This window comes from Zootoca vivipara, chromosome 12 (genome assembly GCF_965207765.1).
Source record: "Zootoca vivipara chromosome 12, rZooViv2.hap1.1, whole genome shotgun sequence".
NCBI classification, from domain to species: domain Eukaryota; kingdom Metazoa; phylum Chordata; class Lepidosauria; order Squamata; family Lacertidae; genus Zootoca; species Zootoca vivipara.
The window spans coordinates 33,893,210-33,920,738 of record NC_142595.1 but is presented as its reverse complement, the minus strand read 5'-3'; the positions used below and the strand labels follow the sequence as shown (position 1 = coordinate 33,920,738).

The 27,529-nt window shown below is 44.7% G+C and overlaps 2 protein-coding genes across 5 annotated transcripts; both read left to right on the top strand.

Moving 5' to 3' along the window:
* The first annotated feature begins 1,666 nt into the window (after positions 1-1,666).
* NFATC2IP (nuclear factor of activated T cells 2 interacting protein) lies at positions 1,667-9,429 on the top strand. The gene is made up of 8 exons (XM_035134907.2): positions 1,667-1,818; positions 1,920-2,042; positions 2,714-2,865; positions 2,948-3,019; positions 5,116-5,296; positions 6,215-6,359; positions 6,922-7,028; positions 7,114-9,429. Exons 1-8 carry the CDS (start codon positions 1,807-1,809, stop codon positions 7,270-7,272), a joined length of 951 nt encoding a protein of 316 aa, XP_034990798.1. The 5' UTR covers positions 1,667-1,806; the 3' UTR covers positions 7,273-9,429.
* A 7,812-nt stretch (positions 9,430-17,241) lies between these two features.
* Positions 17,242-27,506, top strand: SPNS1 (SPNS lysolipid transporter 1, lysophospholipid). Of its 4 annotated transcripts, none has more exons than XM_035134903.3 (13): positions 17,242-17,279; positions 17,818-18,056; positions 18,288-18,353; positions 18,470-18,606; positions 19,133-19,284; positions 19,748-19,814; positions 19,990-20,132; positions 22,043-22,195; positions 22,530-22,719; positions 23,120-23,185; positions 23,984-24,082; positions 25,250-25,421; positions 26,022-27,506. In XM_035134903.3, the coding sequence occupies exons 2-13, from the start codon at positions 17,840-17,842 to the stop codon at positions 26,114-26,116; spliced, it is 1,557 nt and encodes a 518-aa protein (XP_034990794.1). In that variant the 5' UTR covers positions 17,242-17,279; positions 17,818-17,839; the 3' UTR covers positions 26,117-27,506. The 4 variants fall into 4 exon arrangements, with proteins under 4 accessions (XP_034990794.1, XP_088512197.1, XP_034990792.1 ...); XM_088656071.1 differs by having other exon boundaries at positions 17,700-18,056; XM_035134901.3 differs by having other exon boundaries at positions 17,242-17,369.
* Positions 27,507-27,529: the final 23 nt, after the last annotated feature.

Sequence of the window (27,529 nt, the reverse complement as noted above, 5' to 3'; positions counted from 1 at the left end):
CCCAAATCTGTAGTAATTCAGATGTAGCATTGTAGTTATATAGATGACCCCAGTCTATGGCTCAAGGGTTGCAGGACGCAACTGGGGTGCTCCATCCTTAGTTACGGTTTTGCACCTGGAGTCAGTCAGTGCAGCTTGGAATTCTAGTTAAGAAAAAAAAAAACAGACACAGCCCTGAAGTCTGCGAATCCCTGCTACAGGGCATGCACATTATAGCAAAATTCTCCCTCTGTGATATTTTGTTCCTTCATATTCAGATAATAATATCAGGCCATTTGATAAATTGCTGAGAGAAGCAAGAAGTGCTTCTCCAGTGAGTGGCGTGTCCGAAATCCTAGGGTTTATTCAAAACAAGCACAACTCTCATTCCCACTGTCAAATGCTGAGACTCAGCCCTGAAAAGTATTCAAGAGTGCTTTTTGACAGCAGAATACTTGGGAGGTTTGGAACCATCTTATTAACATATAGCATCACAGTCCTTCTGTTTACTCGTGAGGATTTCACATGCAAAGGAAACTGCCTTATGCCAAGTCAGACCATTGGTCTATCTAGCTCAGTGCAGTCTACACTGACAGGCAGCAGCTGTCCAGGATTTTAGACAAGGAATATTCCCAGCCCTGCCTGGAGATGCCAGGGATTGAATTTAGAACCTTCTGTGTTCTAAACGGATGCTCTATTGCTGAGCTGTGGCCCTTCCCCAATATTTTTAATTCAGATTTTTCGAGGATTTTAGCTTTCTAAAGTATGTAAACATTACTATTGCTTTTCAATTGTGTATTTCTAAGTATATTTAGAAGACTGGTTTTATTCATAGTTACTGTACATTTCTTCTTTATGTAGATCCCACATGGGACTGTATCCCTTTTCATTACCACTTTCAATTCATGGGTCTATTGTTCTTAAGGAGGAACCACACTAATATGCACATAGACAGGAGTGCATTTAAGTGTGGTTCTTCAAAAACAACAGTCCAATTTTAGATTGCATGCTTATTTCCATGTAAGTTGGCATATGTTCTATTTTCACTGACATGTGCAATAATATATATAGTGTCCGTTTTTTAAGGCACTACAGAATGACTTTTTACTCTTTTATTATGGGTTTTCTAATAAGCTGTAGGTGTGGCTTTGCTTTTAAATTACGGTATAATTTTCTGTTTAAAAATACTATTTCAGGTTGAAACACATTCAAGCCTTTGATACCATTTAATACACTGGTATCAAACTGTTATTATCAAGTTCATGGTTATTTATCAAATATTGATTTTTAGGCTCAGTAGTATGCATGTTGAGTTTTATTCCATTACTGTACTGTACATGTTTTAGCATGTCCACTTTAGCATGAAAAACACGCAAAGGAGCATAGGAGGCTGCCTTATATTGTCAGATCCTTGGCCCATCCAATTCAGTACTGTCTACACTGACTGGCAGCAATTCTCTAATGTTTCACGGATAGGTCTCTTTCAGCTCCTTACATCAGGCATGGCCAAACTTGGCCCTCCAGATGTTATGGGACTACAACTCCCATCATGCCTAGCTAACAGGACCTGTGGTCAGTGTTGATGGGAATTGTAGTCCCAAAACAGCTGGAGGGAATCAACAACAACGGCAAAGATTTCGGGAGGGGCAGGGCGATGAACTACAGTTCCCAGGATTCTTAGCGCGCTGCAGCGGAAGAGGCGGCTTGATTCGAAAGCTTTATTGGGTGGCGGCGGTGAAGGACAGAGGAGTCGGGCGTGACGACCAATCGGGGCGGGCGGGGCGGGCTGTCAAACAAAACCAATAAAGAGAGCTTGATGCCGCTGCCATGGCGGAGACGGTAAATACGCGCGTGAGAGAAGGTGGTCTGTGTTTAGGGATGGTGGGGCACTTTCGTGCTCGCATGGCGCCTCCGCCTCACTTCTCCGTTGCCTCTTGCAGGTGGGTCGCTGCTCCAGCAGCGATTCGGAGCCGGAGGGGAGCCCCAGGAAGCCCCCCATCAAGCGCCGCCGCATCCTCCCCGCTGACATCGGCGTGGCCGCCGTCCCCGTCTACTCCAGCAAGGCGAGTGCCGCGCGGCGTGGGCGCCTCTCTCTCTCTCCCTGCAGCCGAAAGGGAAAAGGAAGACTTGCCAGTGCGGCTTGCAGACGTCGCCGGCAAGACAGCCCCTCAGCCCAACCTGAAAAGGCGGGAAAGGAAAAGGGGTCGAGGAGGGAGGAGGAAAAAAAGCTAACTACATTGGATTCGTGCTCTCGGGGCTTTCAGTAGAGGTTCATTTCTCTTCAGTGAATGACCGAAGCAAAAGCACTTAACTCTTCTGCTTTCGCTGTTGTTACAGGATTATTATATCCAATCCCACCCCCACCCCAACAAGCATAAGGCAGCATGCTCTCTCCCCCCCCCCCCCGGTTCTCACCTGCTCAACTTCTTTATCGGTCCTGGGAGGAGAACCCAGGAGTGCTTTAATTTCAGTTCACTTCCCAATAGCTCCAGAGATTCACTATTTTTTGCTTACTTGATTTAGACACTTCCTCCACTCCTCACTACCAACACACTCTTGGCTGGATTGAACCCTGATGTCCTAGCACCTACCTTTGCAGAAACTAATCCACTTTCCTTTTCTAAATGGCTTAGCAGTACTGCTTCCTGCCTGCCCAAGTGTCCGGGGAGAAAAACTGAGGTTTTTTTTTTGTTCTCCTTTCTCTCTTTCCTCACCCCCCCCCCCCCGTTGACAGGTTCAGAACAGTCTCCATTTGTTCCCTGAGTCTCTGAAACTGCCGGTTCGAACCCCAGTGCTGTCTTCTGAACCGCAAGTCATTGGCACATCAGATGAGGAGGAGGTAGAGGAGGAAGAGGCTCCTACAAAGCAAGTGAAACAAGAAAAAAGGTCTGCTTCTTTCTCTTCCTCTAACCAGCTGGTCTGGAATTCCCAATTAAAACCATATCTCTGTTGGATCTCTCTCCAACAGATGTGAAGCTCCTTCCCCTTCACCGCCACCTCCACCGCAGCTCAAGCTCAAGAAACGACGCCATGGAGCTAAGTAAGAATCTGGGGTCCTCTGGAAGGGGAATGGGGTTCTGCGGATTGGTGCTGGGGTGTGGCGGGGGGGGGGGGGGGAGAAAGAGAAGCCTTACAGGCTTGTTGGGGAGGATTGGGATCTATGAAAACCCTGCCAACCCAATTTGGCAGGCACAAGACATCTATCTCTAAAGCCATGGGTAGGCAAACTAAGGCCCAGGGGCCGGATCCAGCCCAATCACCTTCTAAATCCGGCCCACGGACGGTCTGGGAATCAGCATGTTTTTACATGAGTAGAATGTGTCTTTTTATTTATAATGCATCTCTGGGTTATTTGTGGGGCATAGGAATTCATTCATCCCCCCCCCCAAAAAAAGATATATAGTCCGGCCCCTCACAAGGTCTGAGAGACAGTAGACCGGCCCCCTGCTGAAAAAGTTTGCTGACCCCTGTCTAAAGCCACTTCTTGTGCGTTTAGCTGGCTCATGTATTGTACCAGCTTTTGTTTTCTTGTACTCTGCAAGAGATTTGGCTTTCTGGGAGGGAAGGAGAGACAGGTTTCTTGGTGGTGGGAGGCTTAGATTAGCTAGAGTCCACTCCTATAAAGCCAAGCAGATTAGTGAAAGAAATATGTTGTACTATGTGTCTCAGGTTTACAAACCTTTGTGCTGGGTTTGGGGAACCTGTAGTCATCTATTTTCTTTTTTCACTTTCTTTTTTTAAATAAATCTTTATTTGCATACTTTAAAAATTACAAAAACAAATCCAGAAATAATACAAAGAAAAAAATGCATAGGAAAGCTAAAAATACAAATTACAAAAGAAATCAAATACAAAGAAAGAATAAGGTACAAATATATCCAAAATACAAAAAGAAAAAGAAAAAACGCAAAAAGAATTTTTTTTAAAAAAAAATTGACTTCCTATTATTTAAACATCGCTTTTATAAATTTTATCTTCTCCTGCTTTGTCTTATCTTGATTAGTTTATGTGTTAATGTGATTATACTAGTTAATGTGATTATCTAGTATAGATATTTTTATCTACCATGGTTGTTCACAATCTATTCAGTGAAAAATTGAGAAAAAACAAAGAACAAATTTAAATATATTCTGTATGTGTTTCAGTCGAAGCATATCACCAAGTTTGTATTTATATTTTCTTTAATTAAATAATCTTCTACATATTTCCATTCTGCCTTACATTTTTGCTTTGAGATATTCCTAATCGCTTCTGTCATTTTGGCCAAATTCATAAATTCCACTAATTTTTTTTGCCATTCCGAGATCGTTGGAACTTTCTCTCCCTTCCAGTTTTTAGCAATGAGAAGGCGAGCTGCTGTGCAGGCATATTATAGGATATTTCTCCTATAATCCGGGAAGTTGTCTGGCACCATACTTAATAAAAATATTTCTGGCTTTTTTCTCGAATGTGATTTTTAACATCTTTTTAATTTTTTTTGTACACCTTGTTCCAAAATTCATATATTTTATCACATTGCCACCAGCAATGAAAATAATTGCTTATCTTATCTTTACACTTCCAACATTCCTTCGAGTTAATTTTATAAATTTTGGCATTTTTTTTCTGGAGTTAGGTACCATCTTTAAACCATCTTCATCATGTTTTCTTTTATACTTGCGCACGTGCACAAGAACCTGTGGTCCTCTAGTCTAGATGCTGTTGGACTACAGCTTCCTCCACACTAACCTTTAGCCAAGCTGCCTGGAACTGATGAGAGTCAAAAAACATAGGTGGGGCCACAGGTCTCCCCATCCCTGCCTTATGTCATCTCTTTCTTTTAACCAAGTCCTAACAGTGTATGTCCCCTGAACACCTTTGCTAAGCTAATTTGTCCTGTACATATTTAACAGGTGGGGCTCAGAGAGTGCCTCAGCCCAGTTCCACATAGATAATCCATGTCAGAGATGTGTTTTGAATCTGGTCTGTCAGTGGTCTGGTCCTCTAACTCACGACTCGTGGCTTTCAGAACTACTTTCAGCAAAAGGTTTATGGTGATTAATTCTTTAAGGTGGCATGCTTGCCACCTTAAATGTAGGTACATTATCTTATTCCCACCTGTTTTATGGGGTTCTTTTTGTTCTGTTGTCTCCTCAGAAACTTCCACCAGAAGCTCAGGAATCTGACATCCTCCCTCTCAGCTGCCAAGAAGAGCTTGCAAGATGAGGAACTCAGAGATGACGTGGTCCTGATTGATGTGTTTGACCCCTCCGAGTCCCAGGAATTGGTGCTAAAGATCCGGTGTCGGGCTGATGTCTACAAAGTTTCTGTTCAGATGGTGAGTTGCCATTGGGGGAAGAGCATCTGCTTTGCATGCAGGAAGGCCCACCTTATAGCATTTCCAAGTAGGAAGGATTGGGAGAAACTTCCTGCCTGAAACCCTGGGAGACTATGTAGTTTGACCACTGCTTCGTTCTTTCCCATCTGGTACAAGCAGTCCATGGGTCTTTTCCTGATAGCCCTGTTTAAAATTGTGAATGTTTTGGTGAGTCTCATGAATACCGTGTTTCTCTGAAAATAAGATACCGTCTTATATTTATTTTTCCTATAAAAAAAAAAAAACCCCACACACACTATGGCTTATTTTCAGGGGATGTCTTATTTTTCCCCTCCTCCTCCTGCCGCGGCCGGCATTGCTGCTGCGCTTATCACTATGTCTTATTTTCGGGGTATGGCTTATATTCCTTGAATGCTTAAAAATCCTGCTATGGCTTATTTTAAAATAGGGGAAACAGGGTAGTATGGTATCTTTATTTATTTAAAACATTAACACCCCACTTTTCTTCCTGACACTTGGCCTCCGAGGCATTGAAAAAAGAAAACAATATTCTTTTTTAAAAGGCTGTGTTGGCTTGTGGAGGCAGTAAGATGGTGATGATAGTGATAACTGGGAAATGTCCACTTTCTAGGACCTGGAGCAACATAAATAAGTGTTGAGATATGTTTGTTTTCTGTTTGAAGGGTTTCTACCCGTATCTTCAGCCCAAAATGGCTTGTGAGACACTGATAAAAATCAGTAAGAGAGTTCCGCCCTCAGGGCTTAAATTATAAAAATCACAAAGGAAATGGCATTGGGAAAGAGAAGGAAAAAACAACCTTGGGCACTAAATGCCCTCCCTGGGCAATTGAGCAGGTAGGGTTTTCCTGGTATATGTTGTTTTTTTCTAACTCACTCCTTCAACTTTGCACCCCATAGACTGACCCCCTTCAACGAGTGATTGAGCACATGGCTCAGACGCTGAAGGTTCACCAAGACAGAATACTTCTCCTGTTCCGAGATCGCGAACTTGCAGCTGATGCCACCCCCCGTGTACTGGGCCTGGGGGTGGCTGATATAATCGGTGAGTAGTGGAGAGTTTGTTTGTTTCCCCCCCCCCAGGAGTCTTCAGTCCCTTAAGTCTCTCTGTATGACTGTTGCCATCCTTGTCCTCTGAGTTGGGGGTGCTGATGCCCTGCTTTAGCTCCCAATGGACCCCTTGCTCCTGTTCTCCTGCTTTGTTCCTAGACCCTGTTCTTCCATTATGAGAGCTAATCTGGGATCTAGTGGTCGGAAGTGATTGGGGAGACCCCAGCTTCAAATCCCCATACAGCTCACCGGCAGGGCCGGCTCTAGGTAGACCCCCAGTGGTGCGGTGCGACCGGGCCGGTAGGCTGGGCGCCGTGCGGCTTTGCCACGCGGAAACCATGCCGCACCCTGCGAGGGCGGGGGCACCGGAGCGATCTCCGCCCCTCAGCGCCAGGGCACGCGACTTGCTCGAGACTGCCCTGCTCACCGGGTAATGCTGGGTCAGTCTGTGCCTCTCAACATAATATACCCTACAATGGAATTGAGGATTACATTGTGGGGGGATTGCTGTCTTGATCTTACTGGTTGTGTATCAATGTAATGTGGACTTCCCCCAGATTGTGTAGTGGAGACGACTAGCCAAGGGAGCAGTGATGCTGGAAACCTTCAACTCCGGGTGCAAGGGAAAGACAAAAGCTCCCAGATGGAGTTTACCCTCCAGAGGGTAAGTAGACTGTGGTTTGGGGGAAGAGGGCTACTTAGTGTTGGTGGGGCAGTATTGCAGCTGTCCTTCTCTCTTGTTCCTGCAGGGGGAGCCATTGCAAAAACTTATGAGTCACTACCGTCAAGCCCAAGGTTTCGGCAGATGCAAACTTAAGTTCTATTTTGATGGACAGCGTTTGGCAGGAACCTGCACCCCTGAAGAGTTAGGGATGGAGTCTGGCGACGTAATTGAAGTATGGAGCTAGAAGTCCTTCCATCTCTTCAAAGAGGCTGTTCACCTGGGCTCTGTGTTCTGACCAACTTCATTGTGTCCAATGTCTGAGTGCAAGGGAAGCAGCCTTGTTTTTCTTAAACATGATAGGAGTGTGGTAATTTCTGTCTGATCCAGACACAGGGAGGGAAAACTGCATTCCGATGTCACGTCCCATCCACATGCCTGAAACTTACTTAATAAAGCAAATTTTGTAACTGGCCCCCTTGGAGCAGAGTGGAAAGAAACTGCTCAGTTAAAGTGAAAGCAATACAGATTCTGGAGGGGCAGTGTGCACTGAATAATTCTGTTTTGTTTAAATCAGTGCCCCTTTTCCATTTGTTTTAACAACGCTATATAATCCTGTTACTGTTTTCTTTCATTACCTTTACTTGGTGGTAGTAAGTAGAACTGGATTATTTGAGGTCTGTGCAGTCTTTTAAACCCTACTAGAAAATTATAGTCCTCTTATGTCTATGCCAGATTTCTCAAACTTTCTTTTTCAAGGCTAGCCAACCTCCAGGATTGTTAGGCTGAAATTCCCATGACCACTGGCCATGCTTGCTTGCACTGCTGGAACCTGTAGCCAAATATCTGGATGATATTACATTGTCTATATCTCTTTATATGCATCCCCACCTTGAATATGGCTTTTTAAAGCAAATTTGTAATCCATGTGTGCAGAGTATAAGTTGGCGTTGTGAATAGCTGCAGACTCAGAAGATACTATCTTACCTATACTCTTCCATGTACATCTAACTTACCTAACAATGTCTCTTGGTTATTTAATTGCTAGATTTGTACCGGTACCTCCTTTTTTATTGGAGTCCTCCCTACAGCAAATAAGATATGGACTTAATCCATTTAAAAAACAGCATTTTTTCAAAGTAACACAGAACCAGTCCACCAGGATTCTGATGTTGTCTCTGCCTCCCTTCCTACTTTTTCTCCTGTTCCAAGTCAGGTCCAAAGTCCTTCACATAAAAGTATGTCAAAGCTGTAGTTTACTTATTTAGGCATTTGTCCATGGAGTTCAATGGGATTGATTCTGAATACAAACTATGGCCTTGCAGCTCATAGGGGACAAAGATTCTGATATTTATTGGATTATTTGTGTTTCTGTGGAAACATAGCATCAACTTCATGGGTATTCAATGACTGCATAGAATTTTGGTAGCTTTTTCTCTGCTGCAAGAAACTGCCTGCCAAATTTCCTCCTCTTCGATGTTGGCAGGCTTTAGGTTTCAGGCTGCAAAACTGCAGGCAGCTTTTAGAATGGAGTTGGGATAATATATGGTGACAGACTGGCAAGAAGTTCCTATGCCCTTTATATATATTTTTTCTCAGAAAAATGTTACAAGCTGCTAGTTTACTTTTTAAAATGTGAAGGACTTTGCCCCTAATTTGTATGTTGACTTTATCATTGTCTAAAGCTTTGCAAGCTTTGCCCTACCTAAGCACACTTTAACCTAGTTTTGATATTGCCCAATGCAACTTAACCCTATTTTGCAATGTGTGAAATGTTTTAAATAGGTGGTTCTGTGATTTGAAGGGCTTCAAAGTTGTTTGCGTCTTCAGTTCTGCCAAATGTTGAGACTTCTATTTGTTAAAGCCTATATTAAATCAACCCACCACAAAAAAAGAGCAGAGCAGGCCCTGCCTTTAGCCAGAATAAGGCAGCTGCCTCGGGTGACAGATTTTGGAGGGGCAGCAATACGGGATATACACAGACTTAACTGCCAGTCTGGCTGACTTTGAATGGGGGCGCCATTGTGTTCTTTGCCTTGTACTGGTTACAGCCACAAACTCATTCAGCAAGTGCTGATCCTTGTGTAGCCAAAGGGGCGCTATCAATGCACTAGAAGTTGGTACCAGCAGGTTTGCCGAGAGTACGAAACAAAATGCCTTGAGGAAAGAATGAAGGGGTGGGGGAAACAGCCCAATGAGGAATGTGTGTACTCACTAGCTCCATACATAATACTTACATGTGAGGGTAAAAAAGAGGGATGGTAAAAAAATGTTTTGGAAAAGGACATGGTTGGCCTGAGCAGCAGCAATCCATACTATAACATTTTGTTACAGACCCCTCACTTTACAATTTACTGTTGTGTTGTGTTGCAAAAAATAAAACTCCTCTTGGATTTTAAAAAGAGCCTTGTGCTTGGCTGAAGTGTTTCCATTTAATCTTTCTTAGACTGCAGGCAGTTTAGTTTTATGTGACATGCATGTGTGGCAGCTTGATTTTTGCCCTTGCAGCCAGGCGGTAATTAAATGCAGCCTTTAAATATCTGCCAAGTCTGGCAGTTCTGACTTAGGATGACTTTATTACCCACCAGTGCCGAATTTATGTATAGGCTAAGTAGGCTGAAGTCTATGGCCTCTAAATCTAGGGGGCTTCCCCAGCTTGCCCACCCCCCAGCGGGTAGTCTCCCCTCTCCCCAAATTGCGAAATCAAGATTTCATGCGAGGGCAGGGCAACTTGGCCCCAGCAACTATGAGATTCAGGGCCAGCCAATGCTGCCCAATTTGAAACTCTGGGGCCCAACTTGAATTTTTTTTTTGTGGGGCCCTAGTTCACAGCCAAAGTTTGCAAAATCTTGAGAAATATAAATCTGTGTGCTAGGTCATTTTCACAAGGTCGGCAAAGCCCTTCACAAATCAGGCCTGTTATTGAGTTCTTGTGCAAGTTTGTACTGTTCACTTATGGATTTTTAAAGGAAAATTAGAAAAGATTTTGATGAGCTTGAGAAGCAAGCAAATGCAACCTTGCCAAATGTTAACTACAAAACAAGGAGAAAAAGAGTGAGGGAACGGCAAAGAAATGACAGAAGTGCACCTGATGCCTTAGATACACTTTCTTCAAGAGATAAGTTTAGGATAAAATCCTTTATTCCTATATTACAGCGTTTCTCAACCGCTGTTCCGCGGCACACTAGTGTGCCGTGAGACACTGGCTGGTGTGCCGCGACGAGAAGGGCGATTTGCATTGTCACGTGCCTGGCGGCCGCCAATAACCACCACTAACCCGCCGGAAAAGAAGCCGGCCGGGCCACGACGCGGGGCGAGCGCAGCTCTCAACAGCCACCACCACAGGAGGGTGGTTTTAGACAAACTTAAAGAAGCTGGCTGGATGAGCTCAACCTGAAACTTGCTGAGCAAAGGATTGTGCTGGCAGAGAAATCAGCGGCTTGTGAAGCCTTATTACAGGAGATTGCAACCAACACAGCAATTGGCAAGTGTTTCTTACAGTCATAATTATATAGTCAATATAGGGCGGCACAGAGTTAAATTTTTTAACTTTTTTAATGGTGGTGTGCCTCGTGATTTTTTCATGGAACAAGTGTGCCTTGGCCCAAAAAAGGTTGAGAAACACTGCTATATTAGATGCACTTGAAGCCAATTTAAAAAGAAATAGTACTGTGTACAGGGATGTTGCACAATTGTTTTCTATTCTTGCTATCCTGATAGCATCCAAGCAAGAAATTCAGCAAGGTGTTGAACTGTTGATGGAAGCATACTCAGAAGATATTGACCTGAAATTTATAGATGAATTTTTGCACTTTCACCTATATGTGAGACAAAGCCATAGGCTTACAGCAGAGCACTCTCTGTTTCATACAGACCTTTATCAAATAATATACAAGGAAAAAATTCAGATGGCCTTTCCTAATGTGGAAGCAATCTTGCGGCAATTTCTTTATGGTCACTAACTGCTCGGGAGAGAGGAGTTTTTCAAGACTCAAAATAATTAAAAATGAATTGAGGGTCACAATGTCTCGAGAGAGGTTGTCTGCGCTGAGCATTCTGTACATTGAAAGTGACAAACAAATTTTGATGAAGTTTTCTGATGTCCTTTAGAGGAGAAATTGTGAATTGCAGAATTTTTAATACCCGTCATCATCCTTGGCTTCACTCAGTTTTGTTTATAACTCTCTTCCGTTTTCTTCCAGTCGTGAGGGTGTGTGATTGGAAGGGGCCTCACAAGTGGAGTAGCCTAGGGCCTCTCTTATCTAAATCCGGCCCTGTTACCCACACTAATTTAGGACTGTAAAAATAAGTGCTGGTTTCCAGGGAGTGTGAAGGGGAAAAAACACTTTGCCATGACAGGGAGAAGACCTAGACCAGGGGTCCCCAAACTAAGGCCCGGGGGCCGGATCATAGAATCATAGAATCATAGAGTTGGAAGAGACCACAAGGGCCATCCAGTCCAACCCCCTGCCAAGCAGGAAACACCATCAAAGCATTCCTGACAGATGGCTGTCAAGCCTCTGCTTAAAGACCTCCAAAGAAGGAGACTCCACCACACTCCTTGGCAGCAAATTCCACTGCCGAACAGCTCTTACTGTCAGGAAGTTCTTCCTAATGTTTAGGTGGAATTTTCTTTCTTGTAGTTTGAATCCGTTGCTCCGTGTCCGCTTCTCTGGAGCAGCAGAAAACAATCTTTCTCCCTCCTCTATATGACATCCTTTTATATATTTGAACATGGCTATCATATCACCCCTTAACCTTCTCTTCTCCAGGCTAAACATACCCAGCTCCCTAAGCCGTTCCTCATAAGGCATCGTTTCCAGGCCTTTGACCATTTTGGTTGCCCTCTTCTGGACACGTTCCAGCTTGTCAATATCCTTCTTGAACTGTGGTGCCCAGAACTGGACACAGTACTCCAGGTGAGGTCTGACCAGAGCAGAATACAGTGGTACTATTACTTCCCTTGATCTAGATGCTATACTCCTATTGATGCAGCCCAGAATTGCATTGGCTTTTTTAGCTGCTGCATCACACTGCTGACTCATGTCAAGTTTGTGGTCAACCAAGACTCCTAGATCCTTTTCACATGTACTGCTCTCAAGCCAGGTGTCTCCCATCCTATATTTGTGCCTTTCATTTTTTTGCCCAAGTGTAGTACTTTACATTTCTCCTTGTTAAAATTCATCTTGTTTGCTTTGGCCCAGTTGTCTAATCTGTTAAGGTCATTCTGAAGTGTGATCCTGTCCTCTGGGGTGTTAGCCACCCCTCCCAATTTGGTGTCATCTGCAAACTTGCTCAGGATTCCCTCAAGCCCATCATCCAAGTCATTGATAAAGATGTTGAACAAGACTGGGCCCAAGACAGAACCCTGTGGCACCCCACTAGTCACTACTCTCCAGGATGAGGAGGAGCCATTGATGAGCACCCTTTGGGTTCGGTCAGTAAGCCAGTTACAAATCCACTGAATGGTAGCATTGTCTAGCCCACATTTTACCAGCTTCTTTACAAGAATATCATGGGGCACCTTGTCAAAGGCCTTGCTGAAATCAAGATAGGCTACATCCACAGCGTTCCCTTCATCTACCAGGCTTGTAATTCTGTCAAAAAATGAGATCAGATTAGTCTGACATGACTTATTTTTCAGGAACCCATGCTGACTTTTAGTGATCACAGAGTTTCTTTCTAGGTGCTCACAGACTGTTTGCTTAATGATCTGCTCTAGAATCTTTCCTGGTATTGATGTCAGGCTGACTGGGCGGTAATTGTTTTTTTTTCAAATATATTTTTATTAATTGTTTTATAAAACACAAATTTTCAAAAACATAAAAATACAAAAACATAGAAATACAAAAATACAAAAATACATAAATACATCAACATCAAACAGAACAAAACAAAAACATATCCTCTTCAATCCATTTTTATATTCATTGTCTTTTGGCTTCCCCAATTCCCCACTATCTGATTTTCCTTTTTTATATACATCTGTAGCAGTTTCTATTTCATCTTTCTTACCCATCGCATAATCCCTTTAACTCTTCTTATTTTCATCTTTCTACCATCCACCAAAATTTACTACTTTTAACCTCATATTTTCTCCCTATTGCCTTAACTTCTTTATTTCCCTGGATATTCAGAATCCTAATTATCAAATACTTTCCCTATATATATTTTAAACCTCCTCCATTCTTTTTCAACTTTGTCACTTGTTTGGTCCCGGAGTCTTCCTGTCAATTCTGCCAGTTCCATATAGTCCAGCATTTTCATTTGCCATTCCTGTAACGAGGGCAATTCCTCTTTTTTCCAATATTTTGCTATTAAAATCCTAGCAGCTGTGGTGGCGTACATGAACAAAGTAACATCGTCTTTGGGAATTTCTTCCCCTACTATTCCAAGTAGAAAGGCTTCCGGTTTCTTCAGAAATGTATTTTTATAAATCTTTTTCATTTCATTATAAATCATTTCCCAGAAGCCTTTTATCTTAGGGCATGTCCACCACATATGGTAGAATGAGCCAACATCCTCTTTACATTTCCAACATATGTTGTCACTTTTGTGGTACATTTTCGCTAACTTAACCGGCGTCAAATACCATCTGTACATCATTTTCATCAGATTCTCCTTCAACACAGTACATGCCGTAAACTTCATACCCTTCTTCCACAATTTTTCCCAATCCGACATCATCACATTATGACCCAAATCCTTGGCCCATTCAATCATAACCGATTTTGTTTGTTCATCTTTCAAATGCCATTCTAGCAGCAAATTATACATTCTGGACAAATTCTTGCTATCTGTATCTAATAATTCTATTTCTAATTTCGACTTTTCTGATTGGAATCCTATTTTTTATCTAACTTGAATGCTTCATTTATCTGCACATACTGAAACCAATCACTCAACCTATCTTTCAATTGTTCATATGGCCTTAACTTAAATTGGCTTCCCTCCTCCATCAAAATGTCTTTGTATTTCAGCCTATTCTCATCCATATTTGTCCTTTTAGGTTTCTTTGCCTCAAGTGGTGAAATCCACCTAGGAGTTTTTCTTTCCAACAAATCTTTATATCTAATCCATACATTAAACAATGATTTCCTAATTATATGATTTTTAAAACCTTTATGCAACTTTACTTTATCATACCATAAATATGCATGCCACCCGAATGCATTATCATGGCCCTCCAAAACCCACAAATCATCATTGTCTAGCAAAAACCATTCCTTCAGCCAACAAAAAGCTGCAGCTTCAAAATAAATCTTTAAGTCTGGCAAAGAGAATCCTCCTCTTTCTTTTACATCTGTCAAAAGTTTATATTTAATCCTAGGTTTCTTCCCTTGCCAGACAAATTTAGACAATGTCTTCTGCCATTCTTGAAAGCATTTCATCTTATCTACTATCGGAAGAGCCTGAAATAAAAACAACATTCTCGGCAATACATTCATTTTAACAGTTGCTATTCTGCCCATTAAGGACAATTTCAACCTTGACCATATTTCCAGATCTCTTTTAATTTCATTCCATAACTTCTCATAATTATCCTTATAAAGATTCAGATTTTTTGATGTCATATTTACTCCTAGGTATTTCACCTTTTTCACACTGGGCGGTAATTGTTTGGGTCCTCTCTTTTCCCCTTTTTGAAAATAGGGACAACATTTGCCCTCCTCCAGTCTGCTGGAACTTCGCCTGTTCTCCAGGAATTTTCAAATATTATTGCCAGTGGTTCTGAAATCACCTCTGCCAGTTCTTTTAATACTCTTGGATGTAGTTCATCTGGCCCTGGAGACTTGAATACATCTAAACTAACCAAGTATTCTTGTACTACCTCCTTACTTATTCTGGGCTGTGTTTCCCCTGCTGAATCATCTGCTCCATATTCTTCAGGTCGGGCGTTGTTTTCTTTCTTGGAGAAGACTGAGGCAAAGAAGGCATTGAGGAGTTCTGCCCTTTCTCTGTCCCCTGTTTGCATTTCACCATCTTCTCCTCTGAGTGACCCCACTGTTTCCTTGTTCTTCGTTTTGCTACGGACATACCCATAAAAGCCCTTTTTGTTGCTTTTAACCTCTCTAGCAAGCCTGAGTTCATTCTGTGCTTTAGCTTTTCTGACTTTGTCTCTACACGTGCTGGCTATATGTTTGAATTCCTCTCTGGAGATTTCCCCCCTTTTCCATTTTTTGTACATATCCCTTTTAAATCTTAACTCAGTCAAAAGTTCTTTAGATAGCCAGCCTGGCTTCTTTAGGCACCTTCCATGTTTCCGTCTCATTGGTATTGCCTGAAGTTGTGCTTTTAATATCTCCCTTTTAACAAACTCCCAACCATCATGAACTCCCTTCCCTTTTAGTATTACTGTCCATGGGATTTCACCCAGCGTTTCCCTAAGTTTTCTGAAGTCGGCTTTCTTAAAGTCTAGAATTTGGACCTTAGTATGCTTGGTTGCTCCTTTCCGCTGGATAATAAACTCCAGAAGAGCATGGTCACTCCCACCTAATGATCCTGCCACTTCTACCCCACTAACCAAGTCATCACTATTGGTTAGGACCAGATCTAAAATGGCTGATCCTCTTGTTGCTTCTCCCACTTTCTGGACAATGAAGTTGTCTGCAAGGCCAGTGAGGAATCTGTTCGACCTTATGCTCTTGGCTGAGTTTGACATCCAACAAATATCAGGATAGTTGAAATCCCCCATTACTACATGGATGCGGCCCAATCACCTTCTAAATCCGGTCTGCGGGCGGTCCAGGAATCGGCATGTTTTTACATGAGTAGAATGTGTCCTTTTATTTAAAATGCATCTCTGGGTTATTTGTGGGGCATAGGAATTTGTTCATATTTTTTTTCAAAATATAGTCCGGACCCCCACAAGGTCTGAGGGACAGTAGACCGGCCCCCTGCTGAAAAAGTTTGCTGACCCCTGACCTAGGGTGTAGATTTCATAAGGGTAGCCGTGCATGTCTGCTGTACCAAATACAACAAAGGCTCTTATGACATCCTGAAAGACTGACAAAAAGAGTTATTGTGAAGTAGGTTTGTTTGGACTAGATGGTTGCACAAACAGGATTTCTGGTGCCTCAACAAACCTATTACATCTGAGGTACCATAACAAGACTTTTATTTGTAACAGACTGAACAGGTTAACCACTTCTAGACGTTACCAATCCTCTTGGTTGTGTGTGGGATCTCTCATAAAGCGTTCACGTTCAAGATAGTGACTCATAACGCAAATGCCTGCTGGATCCGGCCAGGGGCCCATGTAGTCCAGCATCCGATCCTCACAGGGGCCTGTGGGAAGCTGCAAGCAGGTCAGGAGCTAGCACCACAGCACCCTGCCCACCTCCTGTCTCCTGTTCCCAGCAGCTGGTGAACCCAGCCATTTTGATTGCCTCGCCCTCGACAAACTTGCCTAATCCTGTTTTAAAGCCATCCAAGCTTGTGGCCATTCTTTACTCCTGTGGGCGGGAGTTCCAAACTTTTTAATCGTGTGTTGGGGGGAATTGTCAGTACTTTTTATTTTCCCCCTCCTGATTCCTCCCAGCGTTCAGCTTCAAGGGATGCCCAAGAGCGCTGCGAGGGAGAAGCCCTTCTCTCTATCCATTCCATGCCGTCCATGCACGGTGTTGGCAAACGTCTATCATGTCGCCTCTCTTACTCGAGGGAGTGTGTGTCACAGATTATGGGGTGGAGGCGTGTGACGGGAGGTTATTATGGAGTTTAATGTGCTGTCAAAGGCTTTGGAGACGTGACGGAAGGCGAGCTGACTGCTTTCCCGATAGCGAGGCGGTGGCAGTAAACAAGGCGCCAGGTGTGTTGAGGGGACAGGGAAGCACAGGCCGCAGCGCTCTGGTAACCATGGCGACGAAGGAACGCGCCTCGAGAAGGGCAGGGACCCGTTATGGGTCGGTCAAATTTCCACAGAGGGGGCAAGGAGCCTGGGCTTGGGCTGGTAACTATGGCAACCGAAGTAAGCCCTCATCCCGCCGCTACCGACACACGCGCGGGCGCGCGCCTCTCTGACGCCTTAAGGGACGGGAGAGAGCGCGCGGCGCGTCCGGTATTTGTATTGGTGATGCGGAAGGCGATCAGGCGACCGGCTCTGTTCCCATGGCACCCAGGGATCGGGAGGCGGAAAGGGCGGGGACGAAGAAGAGTCACATGATAATCAAAGCTCGTGAAAGGAGGGCAAGGAAAAGAGCCGTCACGTGATCCCGCCGAGCCGCTCTGCTGAGTGGGGAGGGGGTGGCAGGCTGGGTATGTCCGTCGCCGGCGAGGGCGGCGTGTGAGATGCTGGCGGGGCCTTGGTAGGGCCGGGGAGAGCGGGCGACGGGACTCCCTCCCTAGGTAACTCTCAGGTTAGAATTGGAGGGGAAAGGGGGTTTCGGGGGGGCTACAGGTTAATTATAGCTTCAGGGTGAGGTCAGGCTTGGCGGAGTAAGGGGCCTGTTGTCATTTTTCTCCCTTCAGTCCGAGATGTGACTCTGAGTAACTACGCTTAAATTCATCTCTGGCTTTGTTTACATTATAGCAATATATGTATGTAATAAAAAATAAAAATAATAAAGGAGTGGGAAATGAGAATATAATGCTGAACAGTGGGTGTGTTTTGCATTTGTATTACTGACTGACTTTCTCTTCTGGTCGTCTTCTTCTGGTCTGCTTTTCTCGCCCTAGTTAAGCTCCTCAGTAACTGCCATAAGACTGGTTACTTGCCAAAGGCGACCTTTTGCTGTTCTCCCCTGCAGTTCTTTAGGGTTTGTAAGGGGCTGGCTATCTCATATTGTCTCTCCAGTGGGTTCTTCTTGCCGCTGGCCATGGCATCTCAGCGGCAACCTTACGTGGATACAGCCCCAATCCTGACCCAGGCAGATGACACAGAGGAAGAGGGAAAGGATGGTCTGCAAACTGGGCATGAAGGGGAAGAAGAGGTACAGACCCTCACGGGCATCTCCTCTACACGGGCTGGCTTCATTGTGGGAGTTCTCTGCTTTGTTAACCTACTGAACTACATGGACCGCTTCACTGTGGCTGGTAAGGGTGCTGGGGTGCTATGGGACGGTAGCTGGAACTTTAGGCTTCTCTTCCTGGCTGTGTCAGGAGGGTGGGCGCTGTAAGTTTTAAAGCGATGAGGGGTTGGTTTTCTCCCCAAAAACATTAATCCTTAATTTTAAATAATTATGGGCATGATGGATTGTTTTGGGGTGAGGATACTTAGTTGTCTTTCCCAAGTATTAATGCTGTAATCCTTCTTCCTTACCTCAGGCGTTCTTCCTGACATTGAGGCATTTTTTAACATTGATGATAGCAAATCAGGGCTCCTACAAACAGGTGAGTAGGGTGATGGGGCTTGGTTCTTCCCCACCCGCAACCCAGGCACTTCGTAAGGGCAGTGCTATTGAAGCAGGAGTGTTTGCCACTGGAAATAATTATTTATTTCTTCTCAGTTTTTATTAGTAGCTATATGGTGCTTGCACCAATTTTCGGTTACCTGGGGGATCGCTATAATCGCAAATACCTGATGTGCATTGGGATCACCTTCTGGTCAATAGTGACGCTGGGGAGCAGCTACATTCCCAAGGAGGTATGGGGGCAGGGGAGAAGATTCTGTAGATTAGTTTTCACCCAGGCATGGGGAAGAACTTTGGGTTTGGGATCTGTGTGTCTTCCCTTCCACCCCCCAGCATTGAGGCTTATGGGGCAGGGGAGATCTGGCACAGCTGCCCTCTGAGATTGGGAAGATGCAATGCTTTCCTTCAATTTAAGCTGTGTGTCATTAAGCTGAACTCTGGATAAAATCACAAACATTTGCTAGCCGATAAGAAACGGTTTTGGAAGGCCTTGTGCATGATTGACTTGTCACAAGCCACAGAAAAGTGGCTATTTATAAAGTACTGCTGAACAGGTTTGAAACCTGTTCTTGACACTCACAGCTACCAAACAAGGAATCCTAGGAACTGTAATTCTGAGAAGGGTTAAGAATACAGTACTTGACAAAGTATTCTTTGCACCCATACATGACTGCATGTCCTGAGGTTCTTTAGGGGTGTGTTTCAGATTTATAGCTACACTATTACATTTCCTCAGTTTGTTTGTTTTCTCCACATTAGATGTTCTGGCTGTTGCTGCTGACACGAGGCATGGTGGGTGTAGGAGAGGCCAGCTACTCAACTATTGCCCCCACCATTATTGCTGATCTGTTTGTGGGTGACCGCCGATCCCGCATGCTCAGCATCTTCTACTTCGCCATACCTGTGGGCAGGTGCGAACACCCTGTGGTCTGTTTTAGGGTGGGGTATGCACTGTAGTGAAGTTGAACTGGAGATACTAATCTGTTTACTGTAAATTGACAATCAGGCTTATGGAACAATCAAAGCACATTATGCAACAATCAAAGCACAATGTGTGTGTTCATGACATAAGCCATGGAATAGGAGCATAGGAAGCTGCCTTATATAACTGATTCAGACCATTGGCCCATTTAGCTCAGTATTGTCTACACTGACTGGCAGCAGCTCTCCAGGCTTTCAAGCAGGGCTCTTTTCCCAGCCCTACCTGGAGATGCTGGAAAGTGAACCTGGGATTTTCTGCATGCAAGGCAGGTGCTCTACCGCTGATCTCTGGCATTCCCCCATTGTTGCAATGACCAAACCTAATTGGCTTTCACAGAAAGAGGGGAGCCTGCCTGAGTGGGGGGTCTGACTGTTCTCCCTTTTCACCTGCAGTGGACTGGGCTACATAGTGGGTTCAAAGGTGAAAGATGTGGCTGACGACTGGCATTGGGCCCTGCGGGTGAGTAGGGTGGGGATACAATTGTACTGGTTGGTGTTTGTTGCCTTATGATGTTGCAGTTCAGCTCATCTTCATCACATTGTAGTAAGCTTGTCTGCTGTGCACCTATGCATACATGTTTTTATTTTCTTCTGTTTAGAATGCCTCCAACTTAGATCATTATCTTCTCATACAGGTGACACCAGCCCTGGGAGCGTTGGCGGTGATACTGTTGATAACTGTGGTGCGTGAGCCGCCTCGGGGAACTGTGGAGACGCACTCAGATGCCCCTCTGCAGTATACTTCCTGGGCAGCTGACCTGCGGGCCCTGAGCCGCAAGTGAGTAATGGGTGCCGTTTAATGCACTGCTGCCATGTAGGCCACATCCCACCTTTCTTTTCTGCATTGCTCCGGAATACAGTGGTACCTCGGTTTATGAACACAATTGGTTCTGGAAGTCTGTTCATAAACTGAAGCGTTCATAAACTGAAGCGAACTTTCCCATTGAAAGTAATGGAAAATGGATTAATCTGTTCCAGGCTTGCTGCGGAGTACTTAAACTGAAGCGTTCATAAACTGAAGCAAACTTTCCCATTGAAAGTAATGGAAAGTGTATTAATCCGTTCCAGATGGGTCCGCGGAGTACACAACCTGAAGTGTACTTAACCTGAAGCATGGGTGTAATTGGTGCCGGAAGTCTATTCATAAACTGAAGCGTTCATAAACTGAAGCGAACTTTCCCATTGAAAGTAATGGAAAGTGAATTTGTTCCAGATGGGTCCGAGGCGTTCGTAAACCGAAAATTCGTAAACCGAGGTGTAGCTTTCTTGCCCTAGTTTCATTGATTCCAGATCAGTGTAGATATTCTCTTTAGTGATAGCGAAAGGACAAGAAACTGAGAAGCAAAACAAACCACTTAGGGAAAATCTGTACAGTCTTCTTTCTTGTGGCAGCTTTTAAAGCAATACTGACAGGTACCTATCCAGAGTGCTTTATGGAGGTGGTTTTGAAATTTGGTTCTTCAGAGTATTGGGGAACTTAATTAAGGAAATTGGTAATGGCAGCGAAGGTTCCCTTGAGCATAAGCTTGTCCACTATTATCAGTCTTCCCCTGCAGTTATAAGCAGATGTTGAGACTTGAGATGTGTTCTAGGGTGTGTGCTTAAATCGCACCAGGTCCAGCAGGCCTGGCCGATGACTTGTTTAATCCACGAGAAAGTGCCCCAGCATTCTTTGTAACATAATAAGGGCCAACAGGCTAGTGCAGTAGCTTGAAAAGGAGTTGCTTTAAGACAGGGGTGGGGAGCCTGTGGTCCAAGGCCCATTATGCAGCCTTTGACCTAATTTCATGAGGCTCTCAGCTTCATATGATTAGAGAAAAGAAGTCCTGCGGCAGAGGTTGTTTTAGGGTAGTATGACTGGTGTGTTTGTACTGGGTGCTACTCTGTAGAACAATTCTGTGGCAGACAGGGGGCGCCAGATTTAGCACCCAGGGCACTGCTGAAATTTGAGTGCCCAAAGTCTGCCACTGCTGGAGTGGGGAAATGGGGACTGAGGGAAGGGCGAAATGGAGTGAGGGAGGAAGTGATAAAAGCCCTCTGATAAGAGTGCTCTGTCCTCACTGCAGTAGCCTGCTAGATAGGAAACAAGGTGAGGAGAAGGAGAGAGGAAAGGGGTAGCCTTGTCCATCATTGCCTCTGGCCCTGACCCTACCTGGCATGTGGCCCCCAAGAGCTTATACCCAAGAATATAAAGCCCTTGACAGAAAATGTTCTCCCCTGCCCAGGCTTTAGGCCTAGGGTTGTGGCCCTCTGCAGATGTGATGTGCCATCAGCAATGTTCTCTGTAGGAGGCAGTGGCACACTACAGACTGCGTTTCACAAATTGTCCCCAGTTGCAGTTCCCTGGTATGGTTATTTTCTCCTAGTAACCACCTGAGCTGGAGAACACCTTGCTACTTGTGCCATCACTATTACAGGTGGGCAAACTGTGACCTAAAAGAGATCCTGCCATGGGATGACTGAGTGTTTCTAAGGACTGGCTCATCCCTGGTTGCCTATAGTTCGATTTCTCTGTATTTTTACAGCTGTGAATAGGTGAGCCAACTCTCTTGTAGGTGAGGTCATAGGAAAGTTATGTTGCAATAGATCTGTGATGGTTCCAATTGCTTGACTGCAGGAATGATTAGGGCTATTGTTTTATGCTCACATTTCCTCTCTCTCTCTCTCTCCCCCCCCCCCCATGGACAGTCGCAGTTTCATATTGTCATCACTAGGCTTCACAGCTGTGGCCTTTGTGACAGGCTCCCTGGCTCTGTGGACACCAACTTTCCTGTACCGCTCACGCCTGGCAGCTGGCACTCTCCTGCCTTCTCCCTCAGGACATGCTTCTGACTCTGATAGGTGAGTTAGTAGCCGAGAAAGCCCTCAGTCATGACATCAGTTCAGCTCTCTCTTGAGGAACACTTGGCTGAGCAGTGGAGGTTCACCACTGCTGTCTTTTGAAACCTCTGTGTTTCTTAACTCTGAGCTGTTTGTAGTATAAGGGCTAAGAGACTGTCACAAATGGGGATGCCCCAAATCTTGAATCTTGCCCCTGCAGTAAACTTGCTAGATGGCCTTAGGCATGCTGCTGTCTCTCATCCTCCCATCTGCAATGTGGGGTGTACCATATGTGAAGTGCTCTGAGCCTTCTCTGCGGTGCTTTTATTAATTCTTCATATCGTTATCTCTGCAGCCTCACCTTTGGCGTCATCACTTGTGTGACTGGTGTGCTGGGTGTCAGTGCTGGGGTGGAGATTTCCCGGCGCTGGCGCCGCACCAACCCTCGTGCTGATCCCCTGGTGTGTGCAACTGGACTGCTGGGCTCTGTCCCCTTCCTGTTCCTAGCAGTGGTGACCGCTAAGCAGAGCATCGTTGCCACCTACGTGAGTTTGCCCCAAGTTTCAATTGTTAATTTGGTACAGCCACCGAGGGTGCTGCCAGCTTTCTTGTGGCAGTGTCCATGGTGTGGCATGGTGGGTACCGTTGCCTGTCCCACCATTGCCTGTCCTATGCCAGTGTGGTGTAGTGGTTAAGAGCAGTAGAATCTGGGGAACTGGGTTCGCGTCTCCGCTCCTCCACATGCAGCTGGGGGGGGGGAGGGAAAGGAGAATGTTAGCCGCTTTGAGACTCCTTTGGGTAGTGATAAAGCGGGATGTCAAATCCAAACTCCTCTTCTTCTTTTTAAACTTTTGTACACTGCTTTGGAATCTTTAAAAAAAATTAAAAGGATTTTTAAAACAAAAATAATGCCGTCTCTCCTCTTCACTCCTCCTTCCTCTGCAGGTATTTATCTTCATTGGTGAGACCCTCCTCTCCCTCAACTGGGCCATAGTGGCGGACATCCTTCTGGTGAGACTGTGGGGAAGAGGCAGTGTGCAAAACATTAGACTTTTATTTCAGTTGCAGAATTGCACCGTTCTCGTTTGCCTTCTCACGTGGTGGTAGCCAGAGTGAATCAAGTAGAGTGAGCCAGCCCTGAGTTTAACTGTCCATTGACAGTGGTTTTTTTTAAAAAAAAGAACTTAGTTCTGCTGAGAATTCACAAGATATCCTTAGGCAAATCTCTTTCCCTCTAATGAAACAATAATTCTGGCCTACTCTAGGGAGGAGTTAGAAGTGTTGCTGCAAGTGTGCACCTTGGGCATCCCTCCAGGGCTTCTGTGCCCATGGCAGATAGCAGGGTAGTCAGTGTACTGTTTCTTACAGCTCCAACATGATGGTTTCTCCTCCCTTGTCCTGCCCAAATCCCTATCCCATTTTGGCTGTATCACTGTGTCATAGATCCACTGGCGCAACGGTTCACCGGTGTATAGCTATACTACCACAATTACTGTCTGGTATGGCAGTTGGCATGGTATACAGGACTGCACCTCTTTGCTGCTTTTCTACAGAGGACTGCATGAGCTTCTGGGGGCTTCTGGTCCCCTTTGTCAAATGTGCTAAGTGAAATCCTCAGTTGGCAAGAGTGTGCAAGACACCAAAGCGGGTATAGAATAAAAGCAAGGTGAAGGGCAACCAGAAGAGGCTTAGCAATGTGTGTGAGAGAGTGGCTTGTAATGGCTTTATAGTTATGTGGGGAAGCGACCTTAAAACTTGTTTGCTGTCCAGCAGAGGGCACCAGTAAATCAGCTTTTATTCTCTTCCCAGTATGTTGTCATCCCCACACGCCGATCCACAGCTGAAGCTTTTCAGATCCTGCTGTCGCATCTTCTGGGTGATGCTGGGAGTCCTTATCTCATTGGCCTGGTAAGTGCTTGGGACAGCGAGAAGGCACTTCTGATCAGCTTTTCAAAGCTTGCGACATCTGAGGCATTCTACCCATCAAGCAGCTCCTCTTTTCTCTGCCATCAGCTGCTTGCTCTCTTTCCCAACACTTAGATCATACTTTGCAAGAAGAAGAGGAAGAGTTTGGATTTGATATCCCGCTTTATCACTACCCTAAGGAGTCTCAAAGCAGCTAATATTCTTCCTTTCCCTTCCTCCCCCACAACAAACACTCTGTGAGGTGAATGGGGCTGAGAGACTTCAAAGAAGTGTGACTAGCCCAAGGTCACCCAGCAGCTGCATGTGGAGGAGCGAAGACGCGAACCTGGTTCCCCAGATTACAAGTCTATCGCTCTTAACCACTACACCACACTGGCTCTCACAGCTGTATTTCTTGGGCCAAAACAGCCCAGGCTGATCCTGCAATGTTTGTTCAGGCCAAGGGAAATTGATGCATTGCAACCTTGTGCAATATTAACCTCCCAAGACCTAAGCTCAGCTGATGAAGCTCTGCTTCGGGGTGATCATCTTAAGAACAGACTGTTTTCCATTTGGGAGCAGGGCCTTCTTAATAGCGACTCCGAAGCTAAGGCTCTCTCAAAATGTTACTTGTATGTTGCCTGCCAATCTGTGTTTGGAGGCGTGTAAAAATGTGTTTATCTTGCCAGGTCTTATGAGAGTTAACTGGAAGTGTGCTCTCAAATTCGTATTAAATAATTTTTTATTTTATATGCATTTACTGTGTGGCTTTGAAAAATGTTAAAATAGTTCTATTGCCTGTCAACCACTTTGTAGTCATTCTTGTTAAAAGCCAGCATCGATATAAATGATACATATACTGTACAACATTAGCAGATACTCTGTTTTCCACATGTTGGAAAGAATTTTGTTGGTTTAGAACTACTGCAGCTGCGATTCCTTTAAGTGAGTTTTGAGCAATAGCACACAACAAACCAGAGGAGAGAGAGAGTGGTTGAGTAGTAGGGGTGGGTTTTTTTTCCACTCATTGCCTCAGCTGTGATCAATTGCTATGTGCTAGGAAACACCACCAATTTCCAATTCTGCCAGCTTTCCTATTAGTTGTGCCGCTCCACTTGACACTGCATAATGGTGTGTTGTGTGTGTTCTTTTGCTGAATCCCTTCTCCAGATCAGTGACCGAATCCAATATGATCGCCCCCAAACATTCCTGTCGCAGTTCCGAAGCCTAGAATATGCGCTCATGGTCTGTGCCTTTGTTGGGGTTATTGGTGGCGGCTTCTTCCTGGCTACGGCTTGCTTCATCCAGGCAGACCGTAAGCGCACAGAGCTGTATGTACAAGGTAAAACCTCTTCCCTCCATTGGCCAGTCAGAGTTGAGATGTCAAGGTCCATGAAGCCTGGCACGGAACTGCTGCACCAAACAGGCACCCCAGTAGCAAAAACAATTGTGGCTCTGTGCCATGAGGAAGCCACTCCTCTCCTGTGGCACAATAGAACTTTCCTGGAAAAAGGATGGTGTGGTGTAACAGCCAGTTATGAGTTAGGATGGAAAGGGAAGGCAATGCCAAATGTGGGTGTCCAGGGAGCTTCCCTGTGTGATTTTAAATTGCCCAAAAAGTGTTTGTAAGAGACGGCAATTGTTATCACCTCACTTTGGAAGCATCTTTTTGATTTAGAATGCCTTGTCCCCCACGAAGAAACCTTTTGGGGCAATTACATGAGGAGGCTTTTGGCTTTGCTGTAGTGGCTGCAGCTGAGTGGCAACAAAAGCAATTTCTGAGTAGCAGGGATGGCCCATGTCTTAAGTCTTGATAAGTCCTGTGTGTTAGGAAGTGTGTATGACCATGTAGGAAATCAAGGGAGGACAAACAACCAGGAGCCTCCTTTCCTCTAACATGGACAAACAGCCTCTGACCCTGCCATACTCTTTCTCCCTGCAGGGCAATTTCACGAGTCACCTGAAGGCGAAGATCGCATTGTTGTTCCTCAGGGTGGGCGACCCACCAAAGTCCCTGTTTCTAGTGTCCTGATCTGAAGCCTGTCCCACTTGGTTCCTCCAATCTGGGAAAGAATGATGGACTTGTGATCTGCTGCGCATGGCACTCACAGGGAGATGGACTCTTTGAATGGACCCAGGCGGGTGATTTTGTGGGCGACAGGGGAAGATCAGTTTTTTGTGTCTGTGTTTCTGGGATTTTTATAAAGCACTAACTTTATTAAGAGTTGTGGTGTTTTTCAGATGAACAGGATGAAACAATGAAACCCTTCCCCCATCTCTGCCTGCTACTTTGAATGGCTTCAATGGTTTTTCAAGGGTTCCCAGAGGCCCTTTCAATGGCGTTCTCAATATATGTGATTTCACTTACATTATGGTGCCTCAACACGTAACCCCTCATATATGCGGAGTTTCCTGTATGTCACAAGACGTCTAGGAGAAGGCTTTGGTCTGTAAAGTAAGGGGTAAACGGGGGCATATTAGCTGTGGCAGCAGGAGAGTTTTCAAAAGCTTTTATGCAGGGAAAAAGAACTAGAAATGGCTCTAAATAAGCTTTTAATAAATGTTAGGGAAGAAATCAGAAAATGTTTTTTTTATCAAGAAACCTCTGCTTTAGTAGTATTGACTACATCTTACTGACTTCAGAACAGAGTTGGTCATGAGGGATACTTTTAAAAATAAAAAAAAATCCTGAAGCCTCTGTTTTGGCCTATTTGGTGGCCAAAAGGTTCTTGCCTGTTAAGATTGTGTTGTCTTCCTTTGAAGCATCAAGAACATGTGCAATCAGAAATTGGGTGTAGTCAAAAGTTTCTTTTTGAGATCCAGAGGATAAGGTGCCTTGTTTTCTGTGTGTTTTTGCTTCTGACTTTTTAAATGCTTACTGAACATTGGAGCCCATCTCAGCTAAGGAAGTAGTGCAGTGAGGTGGTGTCACACATTTGGTGGATGAAGGCTGGCTGTTCTGCACATGCATGCCATCACTTGATGGCTGTCCTTTGAGGCAGGGGGGCATGCATTTGTGAAATCTGCCTAATTGCAAGGTTGGAAGGCATTTTTGGGGACCCTGTAGCCATCTGACTTGCACCCCTTCATAAGTGGTTTGGCTCACGTGCTTGATTCATCAAGTGAAGCTGCATTGCGCTGCAGTGACCTTCATGTGATACAACTTATCCTGAAATTATTTCTTCTGTTTTCAGATTGTGGCGCACCGGAATGTTAAACCAGGTGTCTTCTGTAGAGACATTCCAGTGGAATAGCTGGGTTGTTGCTCTTTGCTGCAACAGATTCAGGGCCCAAACTAGAAGGGCCTATGTGAGATAGATAGATAGATCTGTCAGCTGAGGATAACATGCCATGCAACTAAGGAAGTGAGCTCTGGCCCATGAAGCTTTATGCTACAATAAACATACTGGTTTTTGAGGTTCTTGCATTCAGATCAAAATGAGTTTCTTG

Bases quoted from the DNA above. Each gene is read 5' to 3' on its own strand.
- SPNS1 (XM_035134903.3), top strand. From the start codon at position 17,840: ATGGCATCTCAGCGGCAACCTTACGTGGATACAGCCCCAATCCTGACC. The intron at 18,057-18,287 runs GTAAGGGTGCTG...TCCTTACCTCAG, and splicing joins GGACCGCTTCACTGTGGCTG to GCGTTCTTCCTGACATTGAG. The intron at 22,720-23,119 runs GTGAGTTTGCCC...CTTCCTCTGCAG, and splicing joins AGAGCATCGTTGCCACCTAC to GTATTTATCTTCATTGGTGA.
- NFATC2IP (XM_035134907.2), top strand. The intron at 3,020-5,115 runs GTAAGAATCTGG...TTGTCTCCTCAG, and splicing joins AAACGACGCCATGGAGCTAA to AAACTTCCACCAGAAGCTCA. The intron at 6,360-6,921 runs GTGAGTAGTGGA...GACTTCCCCCAG, and splicing joins GGGGGTGGCTGATATAATCG to ATTGTGTAGTGGAGACGACT.